Source organism: Cynoglossus semilaevis, chromosome 13 (genome assembly GCF_000523025.1).
Source record: "Cynoglossus semilaevis isolate Cse_v1.0 chromosome 13, Cse_v1.0, whole genome shotgun sequence".
In the NCBI taxonomy this organism is placed as follows: domain Eukaryota; kingdom Metazoa; phylum Chordata; class Actinopteri; order Pleuronectiformes; family Cynoglossidae; genus Cynoglossus; species Cynoglossus semilaevis.
This window is the reverse complement of record NC_024319.1, coordinates 6,175,287-6,200,832: the sequence shown is the minus strand read 5'-3', so window position 1 is coordinate 6,200,832 and position 25,546 is coordinate 6,175,287. Positions and strand designations below refer to the sequence as shown.

At 38.3% G+C, this 25,546-nt stretch overlaps 2 protein-coding genes across 2 annotated transcripts in view; both read left to right on the top strand.

Moving 5' to 3' along the window:
• Window positions 1-2,845: 2,845 nt before the first annotated feature.
• LOC103388324 (tumor necrosis factor receptor superfamily member 6B-like) lies at window positions 2,846-5,436 on the top strand. The gene is made up of 5 exons (XM_008323256.3): window positions 2,846-3,543; window positions 4,039-4,426; window positions 4,579-4,758; window positions 4,847-4,928; window positions 5,017-5,436. The coding sequence occupies exons 1-5, from the start codon at window positions 3,541-3,543 to the stop codon at window positions 5,237-5,239; spliced, it is 876 nt and encodes a 291-aa protein (XP_008321478.1). The 5' UTR covers window positions 2,846-3,540; the 3' UTR covers window positions 5,240-5,436.
• A 2,474-nt stretch (window positions 5,437-7,910) lies between these two features.
• The window catches only part of LOC103388325 (F-actin-uncapping protein LRRC16A-like), a 44,475-nt gene continuing 26,839 nt past the window's right edge, over window positions 7,911-25,546 (top strand). Inside the window, 2 exon segments of the mRNA XM_025061363.1 lie at window positions 7,911-8,445; window positions 13,253-13,350. Coding sequence (XP_024917131.1) covers window positions 8,406-8,445; window positions 13,253-13,350 — 138 coding nt within the window. The 5' untranslated portion in view covers window positions 7,911-8,405.

The following is a 25,546-nucleotide window of genomic DNA, read 5'->3' as shown; positions in this document are numbered from 1 at the left end:
CGAAACAATAAAAAGATAAATGTTTTCTGGAAATGTTTTAAGAGTCTGTGAAAACAGAAAGAAAAAACTATTTAAGTTGTAAATAGCACACTGTTTTATATAAAAAAAAAGCCTGGCAATTGTTTATGTGTTTTTATTTTTCGTTGCTTTCTCGCTGTTTGAGAGGAAGGATTTGGTTTCATAATGAAATACATGTATTTTCTACAGTTTTTCCTTTGTCTGTTGGTTTGTTGAGGACTGCTGACAAGTCGAGCTCGTCTGGTTTTTGTTTTCAATTGTCAGCTTAATGAATGTACAAAGGAGTGCAATTGTTGTCTATTTAAAATAATTTTAGCTATGAACATGTAAAGGCTTTTTTTACTTCATCAGAAATACTGGATTCATCATGCTGCAAGTTTGTGAAGTGATATTTTTTATATTTTGTTTTATCACTTTTGTAATTTTAATTGCGTTGTACATACGTGTGACTGGTTTCCTTTGAAGGTTTGTATAACATGTGAACACTAATGCCAGATGATCTGATTAAAGTTAGTTTATAAATATAACTTGGCTTTGTTCATTAAAAAAGAAACAAAAAACAAACTAAAGTTCTTCCCTTTGCTGCTGAGCTAGGTACTGTAGCATGATTACTCCGCCCTGGGTGTTTCTCTTTACTCCCATGTTTTACCCGGTCTGTTTGTTTGTTTGTACATCTCACTCTTTCTATGTTTATATTTCAAAGAAATGTAAATTTAAAAAAAATGCTTATGCCTTACTCATATTTTTTAAATTTTGTGTCTGAAGCTTAGCGCTAACTGAACTTTATATTCACTGGAAACAGACCATTTGACTAATATATGTACAGCAACACCCACCATCTGATGAAATCAACAACAACACTGTCATGCTGTCATGAACCAGTGGGCGATTTAAGGGAAAATGATGACTTATACAGTACGTAGTACTACATTCAACTGCTTCAACAAACAGTGAAAGTGTAGAATGTATTTTACCACAAAGTCAGCAACAGTTAAAGGCCTAAAACCATCCACCCACTGTGTTCCTACCCACTAGTAAAACATGTTTTGGTTCTATTTTTGATCAGATTCCATTTTCAGATAAGGTATCATTTTCTGCTGAGGTTCTGTTCCTGATCAGAATTTTTTTTTTTTTTTGTCAGACCAGGGCAATGTATCCAATAGTATAATTTCCTGACTGAATTGAATTTCTGGTCAAAATGACCAGTAGATGGCAGTAATGATTTCCTGTGGGAATTTCTGCCTTATGCCTCCTTTACCGCTTGTTTTGGTGGTGGAGCAGCGTTTCTGGCACTGCTCCCAAACAACCCGCTCAGGAGCTTTCATCCAACACCTTGTCCTTTCATTTAAGCTAAAGCTCAAAGTTTAATTTGTCAGCTACGAGTTCAGTGGATTATTCTCCTCTCCAATGTTCTGCAATGAGATTTTTTAAGTGGAGCTCCTTCATTAGAATGCTGAATAAAGTTTCAAAGTGTTTAGCATTCACCAGCTAGCATGCTAGATACCAGGTAGCATACACCTGGGCCTGAGAATTCTTTAGCACTCCCGGTCTGTTCAGGACTAGCTTGTGCAGCCGACTGTTTTGTTTTGTTTTTGTTATTTATTTATTTAGTTTTTGATTTTTCTATTTCCCATCAAAGAACATCAACCTCAGAACAAAGCAGTGGTTCATACAATGGGCGGAGCGGAGCTATTTCGGAGGGAAGGCAAGTACATTTAAATTTTAATACTTTCTATATTTGTATTGGTATTTTGGTATTTTATTATTGGTAATTTTATATGGCTTAATAAGAAGAGATTAAAATTCTTTCTATAATTAAAATAATATATTATTAATATACTGTATATTATAGTGCACGTACAGTTAAAGTAAATGAAAGTACTTAATTTATGCTTCTGCAGTTCAGATTCACACAAAGTAATTTCTCCGTTCTTGGAAACCACCAGATGAGTCGTATAAACGTATTCCCTTTTTTAAACATCATACTACGTTTTCTTCTCTATTGATGTCACTGTGCTGAGTCAGCATGAGAATGTCTATATGACAGCCATAACTCACTGCTGATAAAAATGATTCCCAAAAGAGCTGATGCAATTACGGGCATATACTGCACATGTACGTGTATTCATTTTATTTTCCGTACAGTCACTCTGACTGTGCAGGTGACAGGGCAGTTAAAATGAAAGAGTGGAAATTCAAATCATATTTTCCTGCACTGAAAAATTACCAAATTAAAAAAAAAAAATCATCTGACTGTTTCAAAATGTCTTGGTCACTGTTTGTCACACTACTGGTCCTTGTCACAAGTATGTCAAACAGCTCATCTACCAAACAAAGGTCAGAGACTTGTCCCCTGACTTAGCTGGTCAATGTTAATGTAATATACAGTAATATTAGCTTGACACTCATATAAATGTAAATATTTAAAAAAAACGGTGTACAGTGTTTGTTTCTTCCAAGGCCCAATCAGGGAAATAGTAATCTATGAATTTATAGCCTTCTGCTCTTTTAGGTTGAATTGGTCTTCAGGTGGTTCAGAACGTTCTTTCACTTTAGCTCCTGGTTCAGTTTAGGATGAAATTTCAAGTTCTTTATTTAAATATCTCGATGGCTCTGCCTCTGGTTTTCAGTTCAGGACCATAAACTTTAGAACCAGCTCCACCTGTTCATCAGACATACTCTGTTACTTGTTTTTAATTTTGCTTGAAAACACACTTACCTACATGTGTGTTTTATTTAAGTTTTAGTTACTCAGTGTGTATTTAGTACTGTTTTTTTACAGCCTTCTGTGTGCATTAGTAGCTTTGCATGTTTGAATAATAATGAATGAATGAATAATAGTTTATATTTTTAGTCCATTGACGGGAACATGGTATGATACAGTACATTAAATGGAATTGTGTTTTAAAAAAACTATGCAAAACAGGATGCAAAACTATGCAGTCATTGATAAGAATGTAACATGAAGATTCCCATCATTATACTGAATGTATGAATGACATCTATCCATTCATTCATTCATCCAATTACATTCATAAATATTTAAATATTTGCTGAAATGAGTCCCAATATAAACTCTCAATTCCTGTTTGTTTTAGGGATTTATCCAAGAACATGAATGTGTACTCATATGGGGGTTTTTTTATTGTATATTTTGGAGTGTTAAACATTTTAAGGTGGACTCTTCCAGTAAATCAGAAACTAAACTAAACTAAAACTAAAACTAAAAGTTTCTTGGACCTGTCAGTCTCTGTACGACTGGTCCACCTCTCTGTCCTATAATTAGTTATGAGCCTTCATAACTAGTTCATGCGAACAGTCTTTCCTTGACCCTCATACTCATTCATTTAAAATTTACAGCTTCCTTATTTACAATAACCTTTATCATAGAGGATTCATCAAACCACAAAACCACCCACGTCATACAGGTTCCGTTCAGTTCCTGTCTGTCTGTCAATATAACGTGGTGTCAAACCCTTGTGGAGGGAAGAGTACACATCGGCAACAGTACACATCATCAACATGGTGAGTCCTCTCTGTCACACTGAGAATTTCTTACAATGACTCTGTGTTATTGATTATTCAGGAATGTATCTAATAATGACATTAAGTGTATTATCAATGATCACATTTTCGTTTTGTTTAGCTATTTCAACAGGGTTCATGCTAGTTTTTAAAAGGTTTTATTTAAAATGTGTTTCCAAAAATATAGTTTTTTTTCTTCTGCATGCTATAGAAATTGAGGTTTCTTCCACTAGATGGTGGTAAGCTTTAAAAGTTGTAATGATTTCAAAGATGTAGAATGAAATGTTTTTCATTATTTAAGGGTGTTGTTTTATGTCAGGGGTCAGGGAATACTGTTTTATGGTAAACACAGCTTTTAAGGTGAATTAATGTACAATATATATGTAAAAAAAACAGTTAAATCAATATGTGTGTATTAAATGTAGCATCAGTCTGATGTTACAACTTTTTTTACTGGCAGTGACCTTGATTGTTTTTTTTTTTATTATTCCTTAGCTCTTCGTCCCAGTGATGCTCCTGCTCCCTGTACTCTGTCAAGTCCAGGCAGATGAACCTATTAAAACCTTTAGATTCCAAGACCCGGTCACGGGGGAGACCCTGACCTGTGACAAATGTCAACCCGGGACCTTCATGGCTGCGCCCTGCACAGCTACCACCCCCACTGACTGCGCTCCGTGCAGTAGTCAGCACTTCACTGCACGGTGGAACTACCTATCCAGGTGTCTGTACTGCAACAACTTCTGCAGCGACAATCAGGAGGTGGAGGTGGAGTGTTCAGCTCTCAACAACCGTGTGTGTCGCTGCAAAGAAGGGTTTTTCTCCAAAAATGACTTTTGTATCAGACATTCAGAGTGCGAGCCTGGATTTGGAGTTCAAATTAATGGTAAGTGGTCCGCAGTTAGGGATGTGATATTTGACCCGTAGATGATAAGGAAAATGTATTGTTTTACTCATGCTATTATTTATATATATATGAACACAAATAAACTTAGCTTCTAAAGTAAAACCTCTAAATTTACCCGGTCTCCTTTTCAGGTACACGCAAAACAGACACCGTCTGTGAAATGTGCCCCTATGGATACTTCTCCAGCTCGTCTTCTGCGCTGGACCCATGTGTAGAACACACAGAATGTAAAAATGGAACTGTTGTGCTTCTGCCTGGTTCACTTTACTCTGACTCAGTGTGTGGTACCTGTGAGGAGCTGGCAAGAGGAGGTGTCTATTCAATTTCATTCTGACTTTTTATACTACTCACTAAAAAAATGTTATTATAGAAATGTTTCATCTTCAACCTTGTTTGTAGGTGACTCTCTGAGGAACTTCATCTCAGGATTCTTTGCCATGTACAGGATGCGTGTGGTAAAAATGAAGACATTTGTTTATAGGTGAGTCTTTCGATACTCAGTCGGTTATTTCTTCATCTGCTCATTTCCCCTTCGTCCACGTCATTAATCCATCGCCTTCCTCTGACAGGAACATTGATAGGACTGTGCGCAGACACAGGGGTCCTCTGCTGCATGAGATCAGAGCGTGGGTCCACCGAGCTCCAGAGGAGCAGCTGTGGAAACTGCCCCAGCTGCTGAAGGATGCACAGCTCAACACCATGGCCACCAGACTACAGAAGACGCTGACTGAGATTAAAGAGCAAAACCCTGGCTGTAGTTTGAGGTCTGAGAGACTAGGGATTATGGGCTGAACATTGTTTTTTACAGTCCTTCAGAGTAACTAACACAAATACCTCATTTACTTCATTAACAGGAGATATACCAGCATTTTGTCAATTGTGCAACTGTTTACAACATTGTAAAGTTACCTGTAAGGGTTTATACTTTGCCTTAGGTTTTGTCTAACTTAAATCAGTGAGGTAATAAAAGAAAAACACATGATCAGCAAGTTGATGGACTTTGTTGAATTTATTCATTAACAGGTAAAAAATGGGGATGTTCACAGTTAATTCACCAGTAAAAAATAAAGTTAAAAAACAACAACAGTGCTGCATGACACAATTAATACCCAAAGGGATTTCAATTCAAATTATTCTTCCTAGTCTTATCTAAATCCAAAAAAATATTAAAAATTAGCTATACTAAGCTGAACCAACACGAAAAACCTATATGACGAAATATAGAACGTGTACGCGTCCGTAATGTCTGCATATATCCACTAGATGTCAGCACCATCCACTTTAAACATCAGTCATTGACAACAAACGATTGTGCTTGTGATATTTCGATCGTGTATTTCGTTGGACTTTCTGATCCGATCTGCCCCAGAACTGTGCATTTATTTGAATGAAAATACATAAAATAATTCAGATTTTAAACGGTCATAAAGGATGTACTTGTGCCCCTCCCGCCAAGGAGCAACAACAACGGCTAGAATTGATGGTTCAACAGTTGATCATTAGTCTTTTTTTTTAATATTACTGACATCAATCACGCAAACAGGTTTGGTCATCAGTCGTCACGTGATTCTAACTTAAGAAAAACGAAGGAAACGGTTCTTTTTTAACAAATTATATGGAACATCTATAGAAATGTACAGACATTTTCTTTTTAATTAACTGAGAAACACGATTTTGAACGACAGGACATTCATCATGTTTGGATGGCAGCTGGAGAGAAGCCGTTAATAAAACATACAGATTTTAATCTGTTAGTGTCCCTGGAGCCCAAAAAACCGCTCCACGCAGGATCCTCCAGGGACCCTGTTAACAAAGGTAAAGCTATAATTCACTGGCCGAAAAGAAGAAAAAAAAACGTAGGGAGTTCAAACAGATGTGTTTTCTCATTTGATGCTGTGTTTTGTTCGTTTCTCCCCTTACAGGCGGTTAATGGAAGGCTCACGTTCTTGTCAGGACATGGTGGATGAAAGAACGGGTCAAACGAACCTGTGACGTGAGTCACAAGGTGACAGTGTGAAGTTCCGGGTTACAATAGTACCTGAAGGTGAAGTTCTTGACTAGTTCTACTGCTGGTAAAATCATTATTTATATAAACGTTTTGTCTTCTGTGGCTGCAAAAAATACTGTTCTGTAAAAGGCAGAAATAAAAACAGGGTCTGGTTTAAACCCAACTGAGTATCTGCGGAGAACCATAAAAGGAAGCTTTCTGTGGTAAGGCAGCAATTTACCCCCAAACAACCCCCTCTGGGGGAAATTCTGGCATTCACTGGGGGAAAACAGGCATGAACAAGACTTCAGTGGGTGAGAGAATGTGCTGTTTCTGTGTAAACTGATCGGGTCTTTTTGTTTGTTTGGGTTTTTTTTTGTTTTTTTTTTACTGAAATGGTATTTTATTTAGGAAAAGTAGATTTTTATAGTATTTTAATGTACTTTCTTTCAAATATACCTGATTATCACAGTAAATAACTCTGTATGCTTCCAGTACAGTGTGTCAACATGTAACTGTCACTGTCAGATTTAGAGTTGACTCTTCAGCAACTGGTTCTTTATTTGCAACTTCACAGTTGTTGTGTCTAGAATAGAATAGAATAGAGTAGTTCATACCTGGAAATAGCTGGAAAGGCTTGGAACATTTTTTAGGAGTTAAAAAAGTCAAAGCATTTAGTGTTCCTTAGTGCTTTGTAGGAGACTTTTAAATAAAATGCTTTTTCATTTTAGGCAGTGCAATTAACATTTAAATTAAGTGCCCAAGTACATTTGAAATGCAGCTAACTTTAAATCTGCAAACTGTCCAAATCTAAAATTACTGGGGTCGTTGCTGTAAAAAAAAATTCCTCATTAGAATGACTTGGCTTTTTTTTACACTGGGTAATTCGAAATTACTTAAGATACGGTGGAAAAAAGAAACATTAAAAAAATGTATTTACTTTTACCGATTTTGGTGGGGGTGGGGGGGTTCTTAGTGGATTTTGTGGATTTCTTTGATACCCACCATAAACACTGCATCACGTCACAGGAAAACAAATATATTGGGGGTTTTTTTTAGGCTTCGTCTTTTACTATTTTGTTAATAGACAATATGTCATTGTGCTGTCAGCAGTAACAGGACGGATGCTGTGTTCTTACTGATACTCTGGGATGTCCAGCATTTTTCAAAGGTGGCCGTGAGCACCCATACCCCCCTCTTGGGGACGCCACTGCCCCACTGGTTGAAACGTGAAAACGTTTTTATTGTATTTCCTGCATGTTTTTTAAGAAATGATTCTTCTTCCTTTAAATTTAAAATATATTTTACTTATGTTTCTCTTAATTATAGAAACGTTATTTATTTTTTAACATGTCAGTCTTCTAATTCGACACTGACCCGATTGGCATCCTCCTGTGACCGCTAGGGGTCTCTGGTTCCCAACTTGGGACCCGCTGTCCTGCTAATTAATTCGAGAGTGACACCAGCACCACCGCCCCCTTCTGCCACGCCACAACTACGGCTCCGCATCGTCGTCTCTCCAGCTGTCGCATCACGGTGCGGGGAGGGGCCGCGGTCTCACTGTTGGCTGACTGGCTGCTACTGTAGTACCGACAGCTTTACGGTAGAGCCCCGGTCCTCACTGAGGATGAGCTGAGCCACAGCGCTGCTCTTTCATGGACGCGGTTTTAAAGGAAGCCTAAGATTGTTTTGTTCCAGTTCGCTCAGTGTAAACAGTCGTTGTTTGTCGCCCTGTGTTTTTAGATTCAAAAGAAATGCACTTGGATAATTTATTTCGGACATCGCGAGAGGAGGAGAGGAGCATGTGAACGCACCGGCGGCGGCAGCAGCAGCGGCGGACCGTGGTGTTGGTGTTGGTGGCACCACCTGACACTTTCCTCCCTCCTGTTTTCCGTGGACTTAGCACTGGATTGTCTTCCTCCATGTGGTGATTGAACTTCTGCCATTGTTTGGGATTTTACTTTCGGCAAAATGAGCGAGGAGGTGTCAGAGGTCTCCAAAGAGCTGCTAGGTAAGAGCAGACACTCGGCGGCTTTGTGGCCATGTGTGCATGCAGTACTGTGATGGAAAATGTTGAACAGTGAAAAGTGTTTGGTAAAATAATCACCTAACGTTGCTGTGCTTTTGAATTAATTTTAAATAGAAACAATGACAATTTAACCTTTAGAAAATTTGTAAATGTACCGTACACAGGGTTACAACAATACAACACAGAGCAAATATTTGCAAAAATACGTTTAATTGAATACCGAAGTAGGGTTCAGTGTATTTGACAGTGTTCTGGAGTACAGGCAGATATTTGCATCTCAAACAAAGTGGATTGTTGTCACTTAATGTTGAAAAACGAAACCTTTTGTCCAAACAGATTTAAAAAAATGTCGATGAAGGCTAGATCAATGTTACAAAGATAACGATACAAGAGATTCTTTCAAGACTTTTCCATTCTGCTCCGTTCGCAGTACCTAAAGTACGCGCAGATTGTTTCTGTTATTGTATTTCAGCCAGTTGTATTTCAAGCTCACCTACTGCAGCACCTGCTCTTTCTTTCACACTAACTGTTCTAAATACCCGCAGTCATGTCTCATAACAGTTTTGTTCATGTTGCATTGCGTTAGTCAAAAGCGAACAGCACAAACAAATCTTACTAGATTTGACTATACACACTATACACTGTATTGTATTTATTGGTTTTGTAGTGAGTATACTGTACTAACAAATGGCGTTGGAAGAAGTTGACACAGGTGTTTTGTTGTTTGTTTGTTTTTCCTTTTTGGCGCTCAGTACATATTGGCAGTTTTGGTTGTATATTTGCAGATTTATTCAATACTGCTTAGCTCTCAATGGAAAAGAGCATTTTTTTAAGCCTTGGTGGGTAACTGGATGGAGTGACTTCATTCACGTTTAAAAGTTCCACTTCTGCCACAGTACCCAGCTTCTCTGATGTAATGTTTGACAACTATAAATGCCTCTGGGCCTTCAACTATGGATGTAATCTGTTTAAAATAGTCAGATGCTTTGCCTGTGATGTAATCTGTACACTGGGCATGTACGTATATAAATCTGCGTCCTGTGCCAATCCTGGCCCTTAAGCAAGTTTTATGTGGTTGCTAGCCTGAGTGTGTATTATTCAGGGGCCCCAGGACGATCAAACATGACTAGTAAATCATACAAGCGTAAGGTTTATTGTGTCTCTAGAGATATGCAGAAGCCACTGCTGGTGCTGTTGATGTTTTACATCAAGTCTATTGGGGAAAATGTGGATTTTAAAGTATATTACAGAATGTTTGTCAGTGTTTGATGAGACTGGATGACCTGCCTTAAAGTACACTGCAGTTTTATTATAATTAGGATGGAGCCGGGTTCTTATAACTTGTCTTGTCAGAGTTGAGATATATATTCCCACTGCGATTGTACTGCAGTACAACAGTATTGTCCTTGGCTTGTTGTGTCCTCTTGTAATTTATATCCATTTCTCCCTCCACTGGGTGATAAGTATCTTCAGAACAAACTGTATGTTCTGCAGATTACTATAGTACTTCATGCATCTTCACTGACCCTGTAAATACTACTAATACTACAAGTGATCAGAGTTCTCTCTCTTAACTCTCCACCTGCAGTGTTTACACAGTCCTGAGCGCCGTTTGGCTGTTTCAGCCTCTCTTTGTTTGACAGTATAACTCTATGTCTATGACACCTCAGTGCAATGTTAGACAAGCTGTAGCCTTTTTTTTTTTAGCTCTTACACAAGACCTGGTGTTTGTTTTGCTCAGCTTTATTCCTCAGGAGGTTTAAAGGCTGTGTACACTGCAGATAGGACTTTTAGGAAAATACTACTAGGTCAAAAGGTCACTTGTTGAGATCTTTATGAAAGGTTTGAACTACCCAGTTGTTGTTTTTTAATTTATGATGATATTTAGTTAACCTTTGTGGGAGTGAGATGTCTCAGTCTGTTGTTTTGGGCAGTTTGACAGTGTACGTAAAAACAGACAATAGTTCAATGCTTGTGTGTGAAACTTTCAGCATTCTTTTATGTTATCTTATGAAGCATAACGTATGACATTTAGTTAAAGATTAAAGTATTGCAACTTTTTCCCGAAAGATCCAGCTCATGTTCTCAAAAATCTTCGGCTTTGAGACAGGGCGTGGCCGACTTAAATTCTGCATTGTTGCTTCTCGTGAGAAAAATGTCTCAAATAGACAACATTAAAGTCGGTGATAACATCCAAATGCTGTACTTAACAGAACACAACTCACTTCAAATAGGATTTTTCTTTTGTTAAAATATTCAATTTTAACTAATAGTTACATTGACACACAGGTACTATTTAAAAAACAGTTAAAAAAGCTTAGTCAGCATTTTTCCACCTACAGATTGTGCAGTTATTAAATGATGAGATGCATTACTATAAGTCCTTATCCAAACTAGAGATGGCGTTAATGTTGGTAGAACTTTAGTAGAACTATGTTAGCCTTCAGTCCGGGTTCTTCGTCTTCACCTCAGTGACAGCTGAGTCATTTGACCAACACTGCACACTTTACAATGAGGAATTTGATGTAGCATGATCCTATTGTCTTGTGTTATAATGTAGTGAGTACAACCGGTCATTGTTTGAAACAACGCTGCTGCAGCTGATTCACGATCAGAAACAATGAAGCTTGTTGTTGAAAAGAGAAAAAAAGATCTGGCTTTTACAGAATATATACATTTGTTAACTAATCTAATACATGTTCAAATTCCAAGTAAGTTGAGGTCGATGTCATTAAAACAACATCAAACGTTGAAGCGAAAATATCCATTGTTAATGATTAACATTACCTTTGATAAATATCCAACCATAGATTAAATCATTCCATTACACAGGTCTGCATTTGTCCTTGGTAGGAAAAGTCCTGCAACGGCAATAAAAACTGCAGCTTTGGTTTGACTCACAGATTCTAATCAGAGGTAATAAATTCACCCAGTCAAGATTGGAGACACAGCTGAAGTCATTGACATTGGCCTGGGGAATTTAAATCAACAGAATGCTTAACAATTCTGATTATTGAACTCCTAGTAACAGGGTCAGAAAACTCCCAGAAAATTGCCCTTAAAAGATCCACTTCTTATGTTAGATTACTTTAACAAGTTTTAACTAAATATATAGTGAATATTTGTACTGACACTTCCTTATAAGACCCTGTCTTTTCACTTTTCTAAATTCAACCAAAATCTTAAATCTGACCAGGAGTGACCCGTTAGGTAAATTTGTTCTACAAGCTAGAACGTTGTCCAGCTCAGACACTGTAGATATAAATGATAAAAGTATAGATGGATGTATGGATTGCCAATCTAGAGATGCTCCGTTTCTGTCTGCAAGGAAACTAAATGGCTGAAGCTCATTAAAACGTAGTCTTCCTCATTTTGTGTTGCGATCCCCAGTGAATGCGGCTCAGGGAGTTATTGAGGGGAAATGCTTCACCAGGAAATGAAATGCTGCACATATTCGCCAGGGTGTCTGTAGCAGCTGTAGGCTGCAGGATGAACCATTTTACACACTAATTATTACTTTCACTCTGATCCGATGACAGTCTGAGGAAGCCTGTGGGTTAGGAACACACACGCATGCACACACGCTGGCACACACACACCCAGAATCCTTATTGGTTTTAGACACATGCGCACACACTACATCAGCTGTGGTGGAGGATGAATGAGGAGCGTGGGGGTGCAGCTGACCCACTTCTACTCCTTAAGTCAGTTTTGGAGGATTCTGCTGGTTGTGAACAATCAATCTGGCCAGAAGAACATTCTTAGAAAAATGCTCATTTAAAACTACCGTTGTCTGGTCCTTCATTGTGGTATTCAATTGATAAATATGGCCTTGTTTTTAGGCTAAAGTAAACCAATAAATGTACTACTGTATATGGAGATATTTTACAGGTCATCTCAAGTAAGATTTGTCTGCTGTATGAGGTCCACGCAAATGCACTAAACCAACTAATTCAAATTTGATTAGTTCCCATGGTACATGCTGACGGTCTCTTGCGGCACACTAATGTGCCAATGCCACAATATTTGGGAATCACTGCTCTGATTGGCTGCAGATGTAATGCAGGTTTAAACATTGCCTTTGTGTCACAAAATGACAAATCACCTCTCCACTATCTGTGACTTACTGCAGAAATGGAGGCCTCTGTTAAATGGTGCAGCTCCTAATCAGATTGAACCTGTCAGGTCATTTTTCTCTGACCTTTGCCATCAAGAGAGTGTTTTTGCCTCAGAGAACTTACAGTGTGTTCTCCTAATATCTTCTCTTTATTGGACCACAGCCTTTGAACTCCACTGATACGTTGTTGAGGAGAATCTTGGTAGCTAACAGGATTTTAAAGTACTCTGACCTAAGGGCATTCCCCCATCCATTAATTCTATGTTCAAATTTATTTCCAACACCTTTTGTCTCCATGGCAATGCCTGGTTTGAACTTCAGCTGGTCCTCTGGGTTTTGATTGGCCAGTTAACTATTTCCATGTACAAGCTGTTGAAGAGACATACCAAGAAAGGATTTTTTTTCCCTCTAAAAATTAGTTATTTTCCATTGAAGTCAAAATATTGACTTTTTAACTTAGATAGTGTTCTGTGGTTAAGAATGTGTCACCTTCTATAAAAGGTTGTCTTTCTGTGGTAAATAAGGTCGTGTTTTTTTGTTTGTTTGTTGGTTTTTAGAAAATCTACTGTTAAAATGTATAATTTTTTATCACTTGAGCCTATGAGTTGAGCATATGTTTCAAATTAGATTGTCACTGCCATCTCATTTCATCTGTTTTCGTCTCTCCTGTAGAGAGTGTGAGGGATGCAGTGGGGAGGAAGGTGAAGCTGCTGCTGAGGAGGAGAGTCAAACTGGAGATCAAAGGAGACAAGACGGAGAACCGAGTCTTGGTGAGTCACCTCCTGCTGCCATCAAGCTGCTTTTTGTTTTTGTACTATACTTATGTGCCATCATAGTACTCTGCACAGGTTTTGCGTCTGATACAATCTTACTGCTATAAGCTGCAGATCTTTTTCAGTTTTTTAAGCTACTTTGTTCTTTAGATGCAGGTTTATGTGGATGGTGAGACGATGTTTTACAAGATGAAGAAAGTTGCTAGTTGCTCTTATGTCTGTCGATGTGACTGGGGTCTGTTGAGGAAACAGCAACTTTTTTATTGTAAGAAAAGTCAGTTTCCAGTTTTTATATATCAAGGGTTTTTTTTTAAATTTATTTATTATTTTACATTTTTTACACAGAAGCCATTCTCTGTTAAGGCTTTAACTTCTTTAGTACGATCTGTCTTTGTCGCTGCCGCTTTACACCGTTTATAACCAGGGGTCTTCAATTAGTCTTGATGAAAAAGGCAAGGACATGAAAGGCTGCTGGCAAAGTTCATCACAGTTCGTCACAGTGACTCAGAGCTGAGGTGAAATTTTCACCCGGTCACTGCTTAACTGTGTGTTCACATCTTTCCCCTCAGGTGGGTAAAAGAGCAGCTCAGGTTTATAACATGTGACCAGGGAGCTGTAACTCCACTGAACTCTAAATAATTAATACCTGGAGGTCATTAAATATACATGTCGTCCCTGTATCTGCTTATAAGGGCCAAGTAGCAAAGGCGAGAGAGTTGTTTTTTCCCTCTGTAAATCAGTATCTGAACAGGGTTCATAAAGTTTGACAGTGGTATCAGACGCTCTATGTCGCCGTTAATGAATCAGCATGATGTTGTCATATGTTTGGATCTGAGTGGAAACAGCAGGAGCCTGTTAGTCATGCAGTATAGATCTGAGTGGAACAGAACGCTGGCATTTGTGAAGCATTTTGTGAAAGGAGGATATAACATGCAGAACAGTGTATCTGTGTTTATATACATGTATATAAATGTATATACATGTCTTTGCTCTGTCTGCCACCTGTTGTTTTGATACATTTTGCCAGTAAGCACTCTTAGAAGTCAGTGGCTGTTTTTGGATCACATGGTTGGTTGATAGTTATTTGAGTTGATAAATCACTAATTTGACCATGCAGGAAGTTTTCTCACCCATGTCTAACTGGTTTACTTCGAATCATGGTCTCATGGAATCATGGCACTGGTTTACTTCATGGATCACTGCAGTATGATTGGCTGCTTAAATGTGTGCATCAGCGTGCAGTGGTACTGCTGTGACGCACATTGGATATTGGTGGGGGGTTTTTATCACCAGGTTTTTTGTTACACTTTAGTAAAGTTTTGACATGATATGACAATTGAAGTGATGTACTTGAGTATAAATGGGAATTTATTATATTTTTTTCAACAGCTTGTAGGAGGTTTTATCATTTGCTTCTACAGTATATACAATATGGAAAAAAAAACAAAACAAGCAAGGCCTTCTTATTTCCTGGTTCACTCCAGTTAATTTCCTGGACTGAGGCTAAGCCTGACAGCATTGTCAGTATGTGGGACCTGGAGACAGTAGCCGGTCATATCAAGCACTACTAGCACCCATACAGTACACACAACAATGTAAAGAAGTGGGAGGTGTTAATGGGAAGTGAGGAATTCCACTGGAGTGGTTCTGGTATTCCGTCTTGACGCAGGGCATGAGAATGGGGCTGTGTTTTTATCAAGGCTCTGCTTGATCGGACTGAACAAATAAACCAGTGTTTGTTGTTCTTGAAGAGCAAAAATGGACGTAAATATGAAGGAAGCGAGTTCCAGAGAAAACAAACATGTCATGGAACGTCTGCCTTACTGTACTGTAGTATTAGACTGGTGAAGAGTAGCACATACCTCTGTGGTTTTAAATGTTGTGAATGAAAATCAAAAAACTGTTTGGACAAATTCAAACATTCACTTCACACCTTAGTTCATATTTTCAGTTTTTGTAAAGAGATTAATCTCATTTGTATTGCATTAAATGTTGAACAAACTGTAACTGTGCAGTTAAGACACAGCTTGATGCAATAAATGTAACTGTTGGACAGTGTGTCTCATGTGAATGTATGATATTTAAGCTGCACAGCCCTCTTAGAACATACCATCCACTGTGGTGTCTGTGGTATTAGAAGCAGAGCAGTCACTGATTGGACTGCCTGATTAGCTTTGCTCTTCGTGGCCAAACTGAGGCACTGACCTGTGGGAATATGTGATGTTTTTAACACTGCAAAAGTGTTCTTTTGAACTTGTTACTGCTGTATGAGTAGATTTACTCTGCCCCTGGCCGGGCTTTTCTTAGTACATATAATGAGCTGCTTTCAAATGAGACCGTTCGATTTTGAATAGATGTAGTCATAGTATTTTAATATACAGCACATCTGTTCAGGGTTTCTTAATTTGTACTTAAACCTCAACGCCAGTCTCACATTTTTAGACTTGTTTGCTTATAATAGTAATGTGCCAGATCAACATTGCATCACACTGGAGTAAAGGTAACATCCTCGGAAAAAATGGGCTTTGAGACACATTTATATGAAGAATCCAAGAACAAATAGTTGCTATGGAAAGACTGTTGATTTAGATAAGGCCTACATAGGTTAAAAATAGGCTAACAGCTAAAAAGAGTGTGGCGTCCACTATTGAAGTGGAAAAAGTTGATAGCATTATCATAAAACCAATACCGTAATTACATGTATAACACATATGTCATTTATAAGCACTATCTACTATATACACCTCCTGGTGCAGTATCTTTAAGTGTAAGTCTCTTCAAATGTCAGACAGACACCACAGTGGCTCGTCTTGCAGATATCTAAGGTTTAATGTTAGATGCTGGCATTTATTTAACTTCCACTGTCAGACGACCGGAGTCTCACACAGGACTTGATTTTTGACGACAGACAACGACAGACATTTATCTGCTGTGTAAAGTACACAGATAATGGTAGGAGGAGTGTGGTTATTTCCACTCTCAATTTTGTAGTCTATCAAACACACACAAGGACTTTGGCCTTTTTCTCGCTGAGCTTCATTTAAAGGGAGTGGGAGTGGAGCACTACAGAGCCTGAGGCGTTTCCTAGGCACACTAAAGCTGGACGGATACAGTCATCTCCCTCCTTTGAAGGCTGAGGGATGAAGGAGGTAGAGATAATATCATCAGTCCAGCAAACACACCCGGGGGAGGAAGGGGGTCGAGAAATGGGGGGAGAGAGATAGAAAGAGAGGGAGAAAAGGAAAACGTTGCATACTGTTAAGAAAAAGAGAGGTGATGAAGGAAGAGAATAATAAACTTCACAACACAGACAATTCCTCAGCTGACAGATATAATATATATAAAAATAATATTAAATACTTGAGAAAGTTTGACATATTTCCATTAAACAAAAGGCTCAAACTAGTGATGGAAAAGACCATTAAAGTAGTTTTTTGTTACAGTTCAGCTTGAGTTCAACTTCCTGTAATGTTTTGTGAGACCATGGGTATTGAGGGAATAAGCTCTGCCTCAGGGCTTCCATGTTTTCTATAATGCTTTGGTCACATACTGTAATTGGGGTCAACATTCACAACTAACGAGCGAGAACAAATGAGTCCAGTAGGTCACTGTGTCACTGCCAAGTACTCTGTGTATTTCACTACAGTGTTGGTCACTGGTATGATCTGTTACACAGAGTCATTTTTCATTGGTTTTGGTTTTTTCGAATTGCAGTAAGAGTTCTCTCATACAAGAATAAGTCAACACTGCAAGTGGTGTTTCTATCCAAGAATTTCTTCTTGGTAGAATTATTTTACACCACATAACAGCCTGCTTAAATAGCTTGCTTACCTTTGGTTTTGGTGAAGAAGACATTTTTTGCTATGCCTTAATATTTTAATTTGGTAAGAATTCATGTTTAGTTACAAACACAATATGAATTTGATTTTTCAATTGTTTATATTTGAGGGCTGAAAGCCTGATAAAAAATTAACACTGCTCAATGTTTTGATAAAGATATAAGGATACAATTGTCAAAGCATGTGACAAGGCCTGGGAGACTTGTCTTCACAGGTTTTAGTTACTAAAACCAGAGAATCTATGAAATTATAATATCTGTCCTAAAAAGTTTGTTGTGTCCTTGTACACACAGCAAATTTAGCAAATAATTATTTTTTCTGGCAGGAAGGAAAAGTGCCTTAAGTAAGTAAACAGCTGTAATGTTGTGTTTTTGTAAACAACTCACACTTCAGAGACAGTCCAGAGAAGAACCACCAGACTGTGTTAGGCTTCAACTGTTACTGTGAAGAATCTATGTTAATTTAATTCTTCTCCACTAAATATGGATATATATTCAAACGCCGGGTGTCTCCAGTTTGCCATAATCTCATTAGATCCTTCATGGCTTCTTATCAAACAGAGCAGCCTACCGTCTTTTCATGCTTCCAAATGGAATGAACGTTCTCTCGGCACCAATTTCACTCTTAGCTTACAGCTGATTTGCTGTGTCACACTGTGGCCAATTTAATCAGAGTCATCTGTCAGCGCAGGCTAAATGCAGATGCTATTTTTACTTGGTAGAAGTAGCACGAGTTTAACCCAGTCTGCACCTACACCCTGCTATTACTTGGTTTTGTTCCATGATTTTCTGGGATGTTTGGTTCATGTTGAGTGGAGGAACAGATTCAGATAATGAGCAGGTTAATTAGGATAAATAGTATGTGCCGTTGTTGATCTTTCTCTCTCATTGAACCTTGGGTCATTTATAGTCCACACTGTTAGAAGTACACAAGAGTGAAATGACCTTATGTGCAGCCAAGAAACAAATGTGTTTTCTGCAGCAAATACCACTCAGGTAGAGGTTAAGTTTTACTGCACTAAGTAGTGGGTGGCTAAATACAACTTTTTCATGTCTGATACCGATACTACAACTTGGAGTATGTGCTGATATCGATGTCAATCCAAATCCTTCTTTTCTTACCCAGCATGCCGCAGGTCTGTCGTTGCTGAAATCATGGTGTTTACAGCATACGTATAAAGTTATGTTCAGCATTTAGGCTTAGGTATTAGATCAGACGGCCTATAGTTGTTTTTTTGTTTGATCCAGAAATTTGGACCAGAACGACCCTGAGTATCAGTGAGTGTTCAGTGGTTCTGCATGCTCTGAAGGGTTAAGTGTACACTTCAGTCAGCATGCGCTGTTTATTTGGAACAGTAGAAAATTATACTGTGTATGATCTTCTATTTTATTTTGCTGTACTTTTTAACAACCACATGAGGTGACAAACCAGAATTTTTTTACTTTACATTTATTGTAAAATCAATAAATGCTACCGCTGTTGTAGAGACTTGTTGGCAGGTCATTGTGGAGATGTGTCACTTTTCACACCTATACCTGAAGCTTTTCACAGTAGTGATGACGTGACAATTGGCTTCAATACCAACTACCTTTTTCTCAAGTACAAACTCAAATCATGTTCATGTTCACTTATTTGTTTTCATTGATAGTTGGGTGAAAAAATTCCACACAAGTGAAATTCAGGTCAGAAATTTTGACTGAAATGTTAGAGGTTTTTAAAGGCTAAGGTTCGTATTTGTTAAAAAGAAATGAAGTAATTTCCCTCTCTCATCACCCAGTGGTACTAAATACTGGAGCTAATGACCGTACAATCTTTTGTGAGTAGTCTAAAGAGGTTGGACACAGTCATAATCTCCTGCAGTGTTCTATTTTATCAGCTGCTTTTGTGCCGGCCCCAGTCTGTCCGTGTTGAATGATGTTCCACTGGGTTTAATAGGTTTTTTTTGTTATCGACTGTTTCCTACTCCCAATGATCCACAAACTTCTCCCTGGAGACATATTACCCAGATATAAATGTAACCTTATTCTATGCAAGTCCTGCCTACAGCCATTTAACTAAAATTGAGAGTCATTGACATTGCATGTAATACAACCTGACAATGCCATTGGTTCAGTAGATGAAGTTTACTGTTGATATACAATATTTTTCAACCTCATATCCATTTTCACCCTTTTTCACGTTGTTGAAAATCTGCTGTTAAATCCAATTATTCTGATCTCATCCCATTTAAAGCCACAATATTGTGATTATAATGTGGAAATTGTGGGCGGTGTGTGGGAACACACGTTGGTTGCAGTTTTTTTTGTATATTGTATACAGTACATGAGAGCAGTACTACGCCCAGCACACTGATCAGAGAGGAATTCAGGGAGATGCTTGCCACTGGACAATCTGTTCCCTCTTCACTGTAGACGTTTGCTGGCACACATGCAGCTGTGTGTCACGAAACCACTGCAGTGACTCTATTGACAGCCATGTTGCTTTTGCTGCATGGCTGGTTTTTATGATGTGGCTGCAGGTTTTATTATTACCTCCTTACAGGCTGTTTTCCTTCCTGCTCTTCTCCACAGTTCGGGATTTGGGTTGAATATCATCATTCTTTTTTTTTCCCCAAAAAAATGTTATTTTAAATTGTGTCTTTGTTTTATGTTAAGCATGCCTGTGTATTTTTTTATCACCAGGGTGGGGTTTTTCACAGATCATCAGTTTGTTGGAATGGATGTATGATTATGGTTTGGGATCTGAAACACTCCATTGTTTTTATTATAGTGCCATGTAAAAGAAATATAACACAGGGACACTGCTGTCTCCCAAGATGTTCTCAATCTCCTTTTTTCCCATATAGGTATTTGAAAACTATTCTTTAATTTTAAAACCATCTGTTTAAATAAAGCTAATCTTGAGAGGACCTTTGACTAAACTGCAGTGAGGTACATTGTGTGTTTATGTGTCTGTAAGGAAAAGCCTGTGTGTGTGTTATAGTGTGGACTAATGTTATCTACACACTCTGGAGAGAAATCATTGGTGACACCAACAGCAGCCCTCTACAGAATCTCCACCTCCCCTCCCAAATTCCCTCCTCCCATGAACAAGCGCTCCCTTTGTCTCTGGGCGTCCTTTCTTCTCCCCCTCACTTTCTCTTTGTCATACCTGTGTGTGTGTGTGTATATGTGTACAGTATGTCTGTCTCTCCCTTTGACCGAAAGGTGCCCTGCTGGTGCAGATGTTTTTTGGAATTTTTTTTTGTTTATATTTAAGCTATAAATTTAGCACAAATAATCTCATTTTTATTTGTTTCTGTTGTCTGTAGAGATGTACTGTTTAACACCACCCAGAAATCTTGCTATTGCAAAGCTTCACACACACACAGAGGGGCATGGGCAGAGAAAAAGTAATCCATTGTGTCTGGCTGCTATGCTGATGAAAGAATGAACCAGTGTCTTTATTGCTTATCTGTGTAACCTAAACACACATGATGATCACAAAGGACTCCCCGCAGGCTACACTGATCTAACTGTTCTATCATTCCCTCCAGCAGCTCTGACATTATCCAGTGTTGGATGGCATCCCGCCAACCTGGACTATAATCCTAACCTGAAAGGACCATCATTTAATCCCCTTCTGATGGGCTTTTCAATGCTAACATGCTAAACTAGAGCGACTGTGGTGGTGTATTGTCTGGTTGTGGTTTTGCTTGTTTGGTGGATTGGTTGAAAAATCCGAGCACTGATTATTGTGAAGACATTATGTCAAATGAATATTAGCATCTCTGTTCAGTCTGAGGTAATTTGTCAGCCGCTGCCAAGAGGTTTCATTGCTCTTTCAGGGTCTCCATCATCAAAGACATGCATTTATGTCTCATTCATTATTCAACACCGACTGCTTATCTGCTGGTATTTTATCTTCTGATCCAAAACAAAACGTGAAACATTAAAAAACACATTTGAACTTGACCATAAAACAGAATAGTATCTGCTGGAGTAGTTGTTCATGTCCCAGTTCGCTGCTGCTGCTGCTGTGGTCTGATGAGAACAGCCAATCAAATTTGTTCAGGAAGTACCAGTGTCAGCCGCCTTTGTTCCCCACCACGCTCATTTTCTCAGCAGCAAAACACATAATGATGAGCAGGGCAGTGATAAAAGAAAATTGATGTCTCTCACTCTCTTTCTCTCTGACATCTCCTTGGCTGTGGGAACAGGGAGAGGGCATGTGCTACAAATGATGACAGGGAAACAATCCAGACAGAGTGATTTGTAGCTTCAGATCTCCACAACATCATTCTGTAGGATTTCAGGAGGAGATCCAACCAAATTTAAAAGTATTGAATTTTTTTTCTGGTCTTCTGTGTGTGGTTGTTTTTTTTTCTCTCATATTGATTTTATTGTAATCAGAGTCCAGACCTTGATGAAATGCTGTGTTTTGTTCTGTTGTTCTGCAGTCAGTACCTACCGATGACTCAGCTGCACTGTTAGCTTCCAGTCCTGGAATTGGCAAATCTGATGATAATGATGAGGACATTATTATTCTGCCTCTGTCAAGTTAGTTGGCTGCTCTTTTCTCCTAAGTGGAAAAAGCTGAAATATTTTTTTGAGCACATCTAAATTTTTAGTACCAATTCTACAACAGAGAGAAGTGGTTAAATTGGACTAGAGATATTATGACTTATATAGCGTTGTGGATCTATACAAAACTATTTCTATAAACACATTATCGATTTTGTTTTCCTTTTTTATTTTATCAAAGGTCATATGGGGTCAGTTCATTAGCATATGATTTGACAGAGATAAACCTGACTTATAAACACTTTCTTTCATTTAATGTCCTCACTGCTGATTGGATGTGAATCTTGGCTGCTTATCAGCAAAATAACACTAATGTATTAGGTCATCTCTTTTGGTTTCCCCTTTTTGCCATTTATCCATTACATTCTCTCTCTCTCGCTCTCTCTCTGTCTCTTGTTCACCCTCTCTTTTTTCTTGCTCTTTATTTCTGTTTTTCTAAAATCAATCTAAAATTTTACATATTCTAATATGCTGTGTCTGCAGTTTGACTGCAGTGAGTACAGTGCGACTCATTAACGTGACACAAAAACCCACATCAATATGTAGAACATGCTCAGATTATGCAACAGAGACTCTTTGTCAGCCACGTGGCCATGAATGTGAATGCTTCCTCCCTTCTGTTCGTTGGGCACACAGCACTATCAATTATTATTGTGCATGTCCTTTGTCTTTTCTGTTGTTTTATTGCTTTAGATTTAAGTACGTTAATACAGTATTTCCCAATTATTTTTCAGCCATGGCACATATTAATTTCCAAAATTCCCAGAGACCTCATGAAAAAGTTCAAATGATAATGATCTTCTCGACAATATAAAATCAGTTCAAACAAAAATGTCAAAATCATTTTATGAAACATGACATGCTAACAAGCAGTGCTGGGCTTGAAAACAGTGTCATTCTGCCAGTCAGTCAGGCATAGACATCTGCTGCTTTAGTCTGGCCAAAAAGCAGCTCACTATTGATTTTCCTTGGGCACTGGAACCCTTGCACCCTCTGCTCCCACAATCACTTCTTCTTTCCAGACAAAACCTAACTTTTTTTTTTGGGCATCAAACAAATTTAATTTGACGTTAGCAAAAACAAGCTAAACCACAGTTCATTGAACTATCGCACAAAAACTGTCATTCTGCATGAAAGGCGCCTAAAGCCCAATGAATGAATGAAGTGTTTCTGGCTGGTGTAGGTTTCCTGTGGCTGAGTGCTGCCACAGCTGCTGAATGAGTGCAGAAGAAACTGTGCTGCTTTAGTTCCTGCAGAGATTCACTATAACTGCAGCCAGTGTGAATGATGCTGTCGGAGCTTCAGACTCATTGACGTTCCCCAGCAAGAACCTGGCACTGTAATGTGACTTTCTGTCAGTCTGGGTCTTTACAAATGTGTGTGAAGATGGTACCATAGTAATTCACCCTGTGTGACTCCTTACATTTGGGGTGACAGTTTGACAAAAATAAATTAAATAAAATTCATGAAAGTCTATTTGATATTTGTTTAGATCGACCAGTAACTCACTCAGACTTTAGGGAAACACCCAACTCAGCTGACCGTGGTGCCTGGTGTGGAACAGGGTTTTCTTTGTGAGTTCCAGCTGAGGCTTCCTAAACACACCCTGAACAGTCACACAACACTTCTGCTTATAAAGCAGCAATGTTGGTAAAGAGTCCATTTTCAAGGGTTTTTTTGTCATGTGATCAGTTCTGCAAGTGTAACTACACTTAAATGAGAACCTGAGGAGCACCTCAGAATTTGTATCTTCAAAAGACACTGTCTTGGTGTTAGAGTGGGGAAATATGGAGCAAAATAAGAGAAACGTTTAAATATCCATAGAACACTGATGCTCCTCTCCAGGTCTTCACTTAATTGGAAACAGGTCATTTCTCTGATGTTTAGCCTCAGCCTTAAGTGCACCATCACATCACATCACATTTGGAAATGGTTTATGTTCCCAAGCATCTAAAGAATCAAGTACTTAATAAGTAAGAAGGAAAAGTCATAAAAAAGAGAAGTGTCCTTGTTTGAACCTTTTTAAGTAACTGACTCATTCAGGCTGCTTCGGAGCCTTAATTGATTAAGTACTGTTTCACTGTCTGTAGGCCTGGACAGAAAAGAAGAAGAAGAAGAATCCTCAGGGGACGTTCTGTCACTTCCTCACTGACAGACTGCAGGTCCTTAGTCATTTCTTAGTTTGATGGCAACTGCTTACTAATCTAGCTTACTTAGCAAAATAAGCTAAGATCTAAATGTTAAGCATGCTAACATTTTGGTGAGATGGGAATGAATAATTATTGCTTGCTTTTTTTAAATTAAGCTATTAGTTATTTACAGTGGAGCCATGATCAAAAAGAAAGGACACAGTGGGATCAGACCCTTTTTCTTTTGGTAATTTTAGCAAAATAATACCATCGAAAAACAATGTTTAAAGTGTGGCAACTATTTTCAGACAACAAAAGAAAAAAACCTGGGGCTGTGCACAGCTAAGATCACTGCAGAGGTTATCTGTGGTCACACAGGCCTGTCTGTTTGAATCCATCACATCAACAACAAACACCCTGCTGGTGGTGGAGCCGGAACAGAAAGGGCAGAATGATAACTCTGATAACTCTGTTTTACTGTTTTCACTTAAGAAAAACATCACAGCTCTGTATTGACTTCTCTCCCCTGTCTTTTTTGCTTCTTTACCTTTTTTCTACCCTGCCCTTCATTCCAGTCATGATTTATTTGCTAGCGTTTAGTATTCTGACCTCACTCTGTCTCCCTCCGTTTCCTGGCTCGTCTTCTATTTCTTACAGATTTGAATCCACTTCCCAACATTTTTCTCACCTTTGATCAGTTCTTCTCCTCCCTTTGGTCTGATCTCCATGATGTCAGTTTCTCCTTCGTGTTGTGTCTACTAAAACCACAGTCCATTTTCCCCAGTCTGTTTCTCGTGTTCCCTCTTTAACTTTTGTTGTCTGTGGTTTCTTGCATTGATCTTTTTGTTTCATCATTCAAACCCAAACAACTTAAGTGGCCTTCTATTTCTCAGTGACTGGGGTGTGTGTGCACGTTAGTTACCAGCACCTGTTTATTTGCTTTTCTTTTATTAGCAGTTTTTTTTTTTTTTTTTACAATTGGAAACTTGGTAGTCATTTTGATGTTAACAAATGTTTTGTGTTTTACAACAGGATTGTCTAAAGATTTAGCATTAGCAATGTGTGTTTAGCCTATTTGCCATGATTGCAGTTTGCAGCTTTTCTGGTTCTTCGTTTATATTATTTCAGTATTTTTCCTTTTATCATTTATGCTATGTTTTACTGAAATAATCAATTATTAGTTGATTATTTTTTTACTTATTGATCGACGGCAATTGTGCTGCATTGTTTTAACCACCTTTTCACAAGCTGTATTCAGTATTGTGTTTTTTCAAAACTAAAAATTGTTGCAATAAATAGTATGTCCCAAACCAGGTGGAACAGAGTTAAATAATCATAAACTGACACCACTTAATGTCCAAGTATTAACCTACTCTTCACTTTATATTAATTCTTTTGCTTCATCAAACTGTATCACTATCCTCGTTAAACACACCATAATCGTCTGTGTTTAACTGATACATTTACACACAGCAGAGCAGTGGAATTTTGTGTTTGTCTAAACCTGGCCTTTTACAGCTGTTTGTCCAGACAGGAATGTGGAATTTACATCTTCCACTTCTTCCTCCACAGATTTGACCTTTTTTATTTCATTAGTTTTCTGCAACATAAGGGCTCTCAGTCCTCACTGTGTTCTCTAATCAACTGTGGCAGTTGGTGTCTA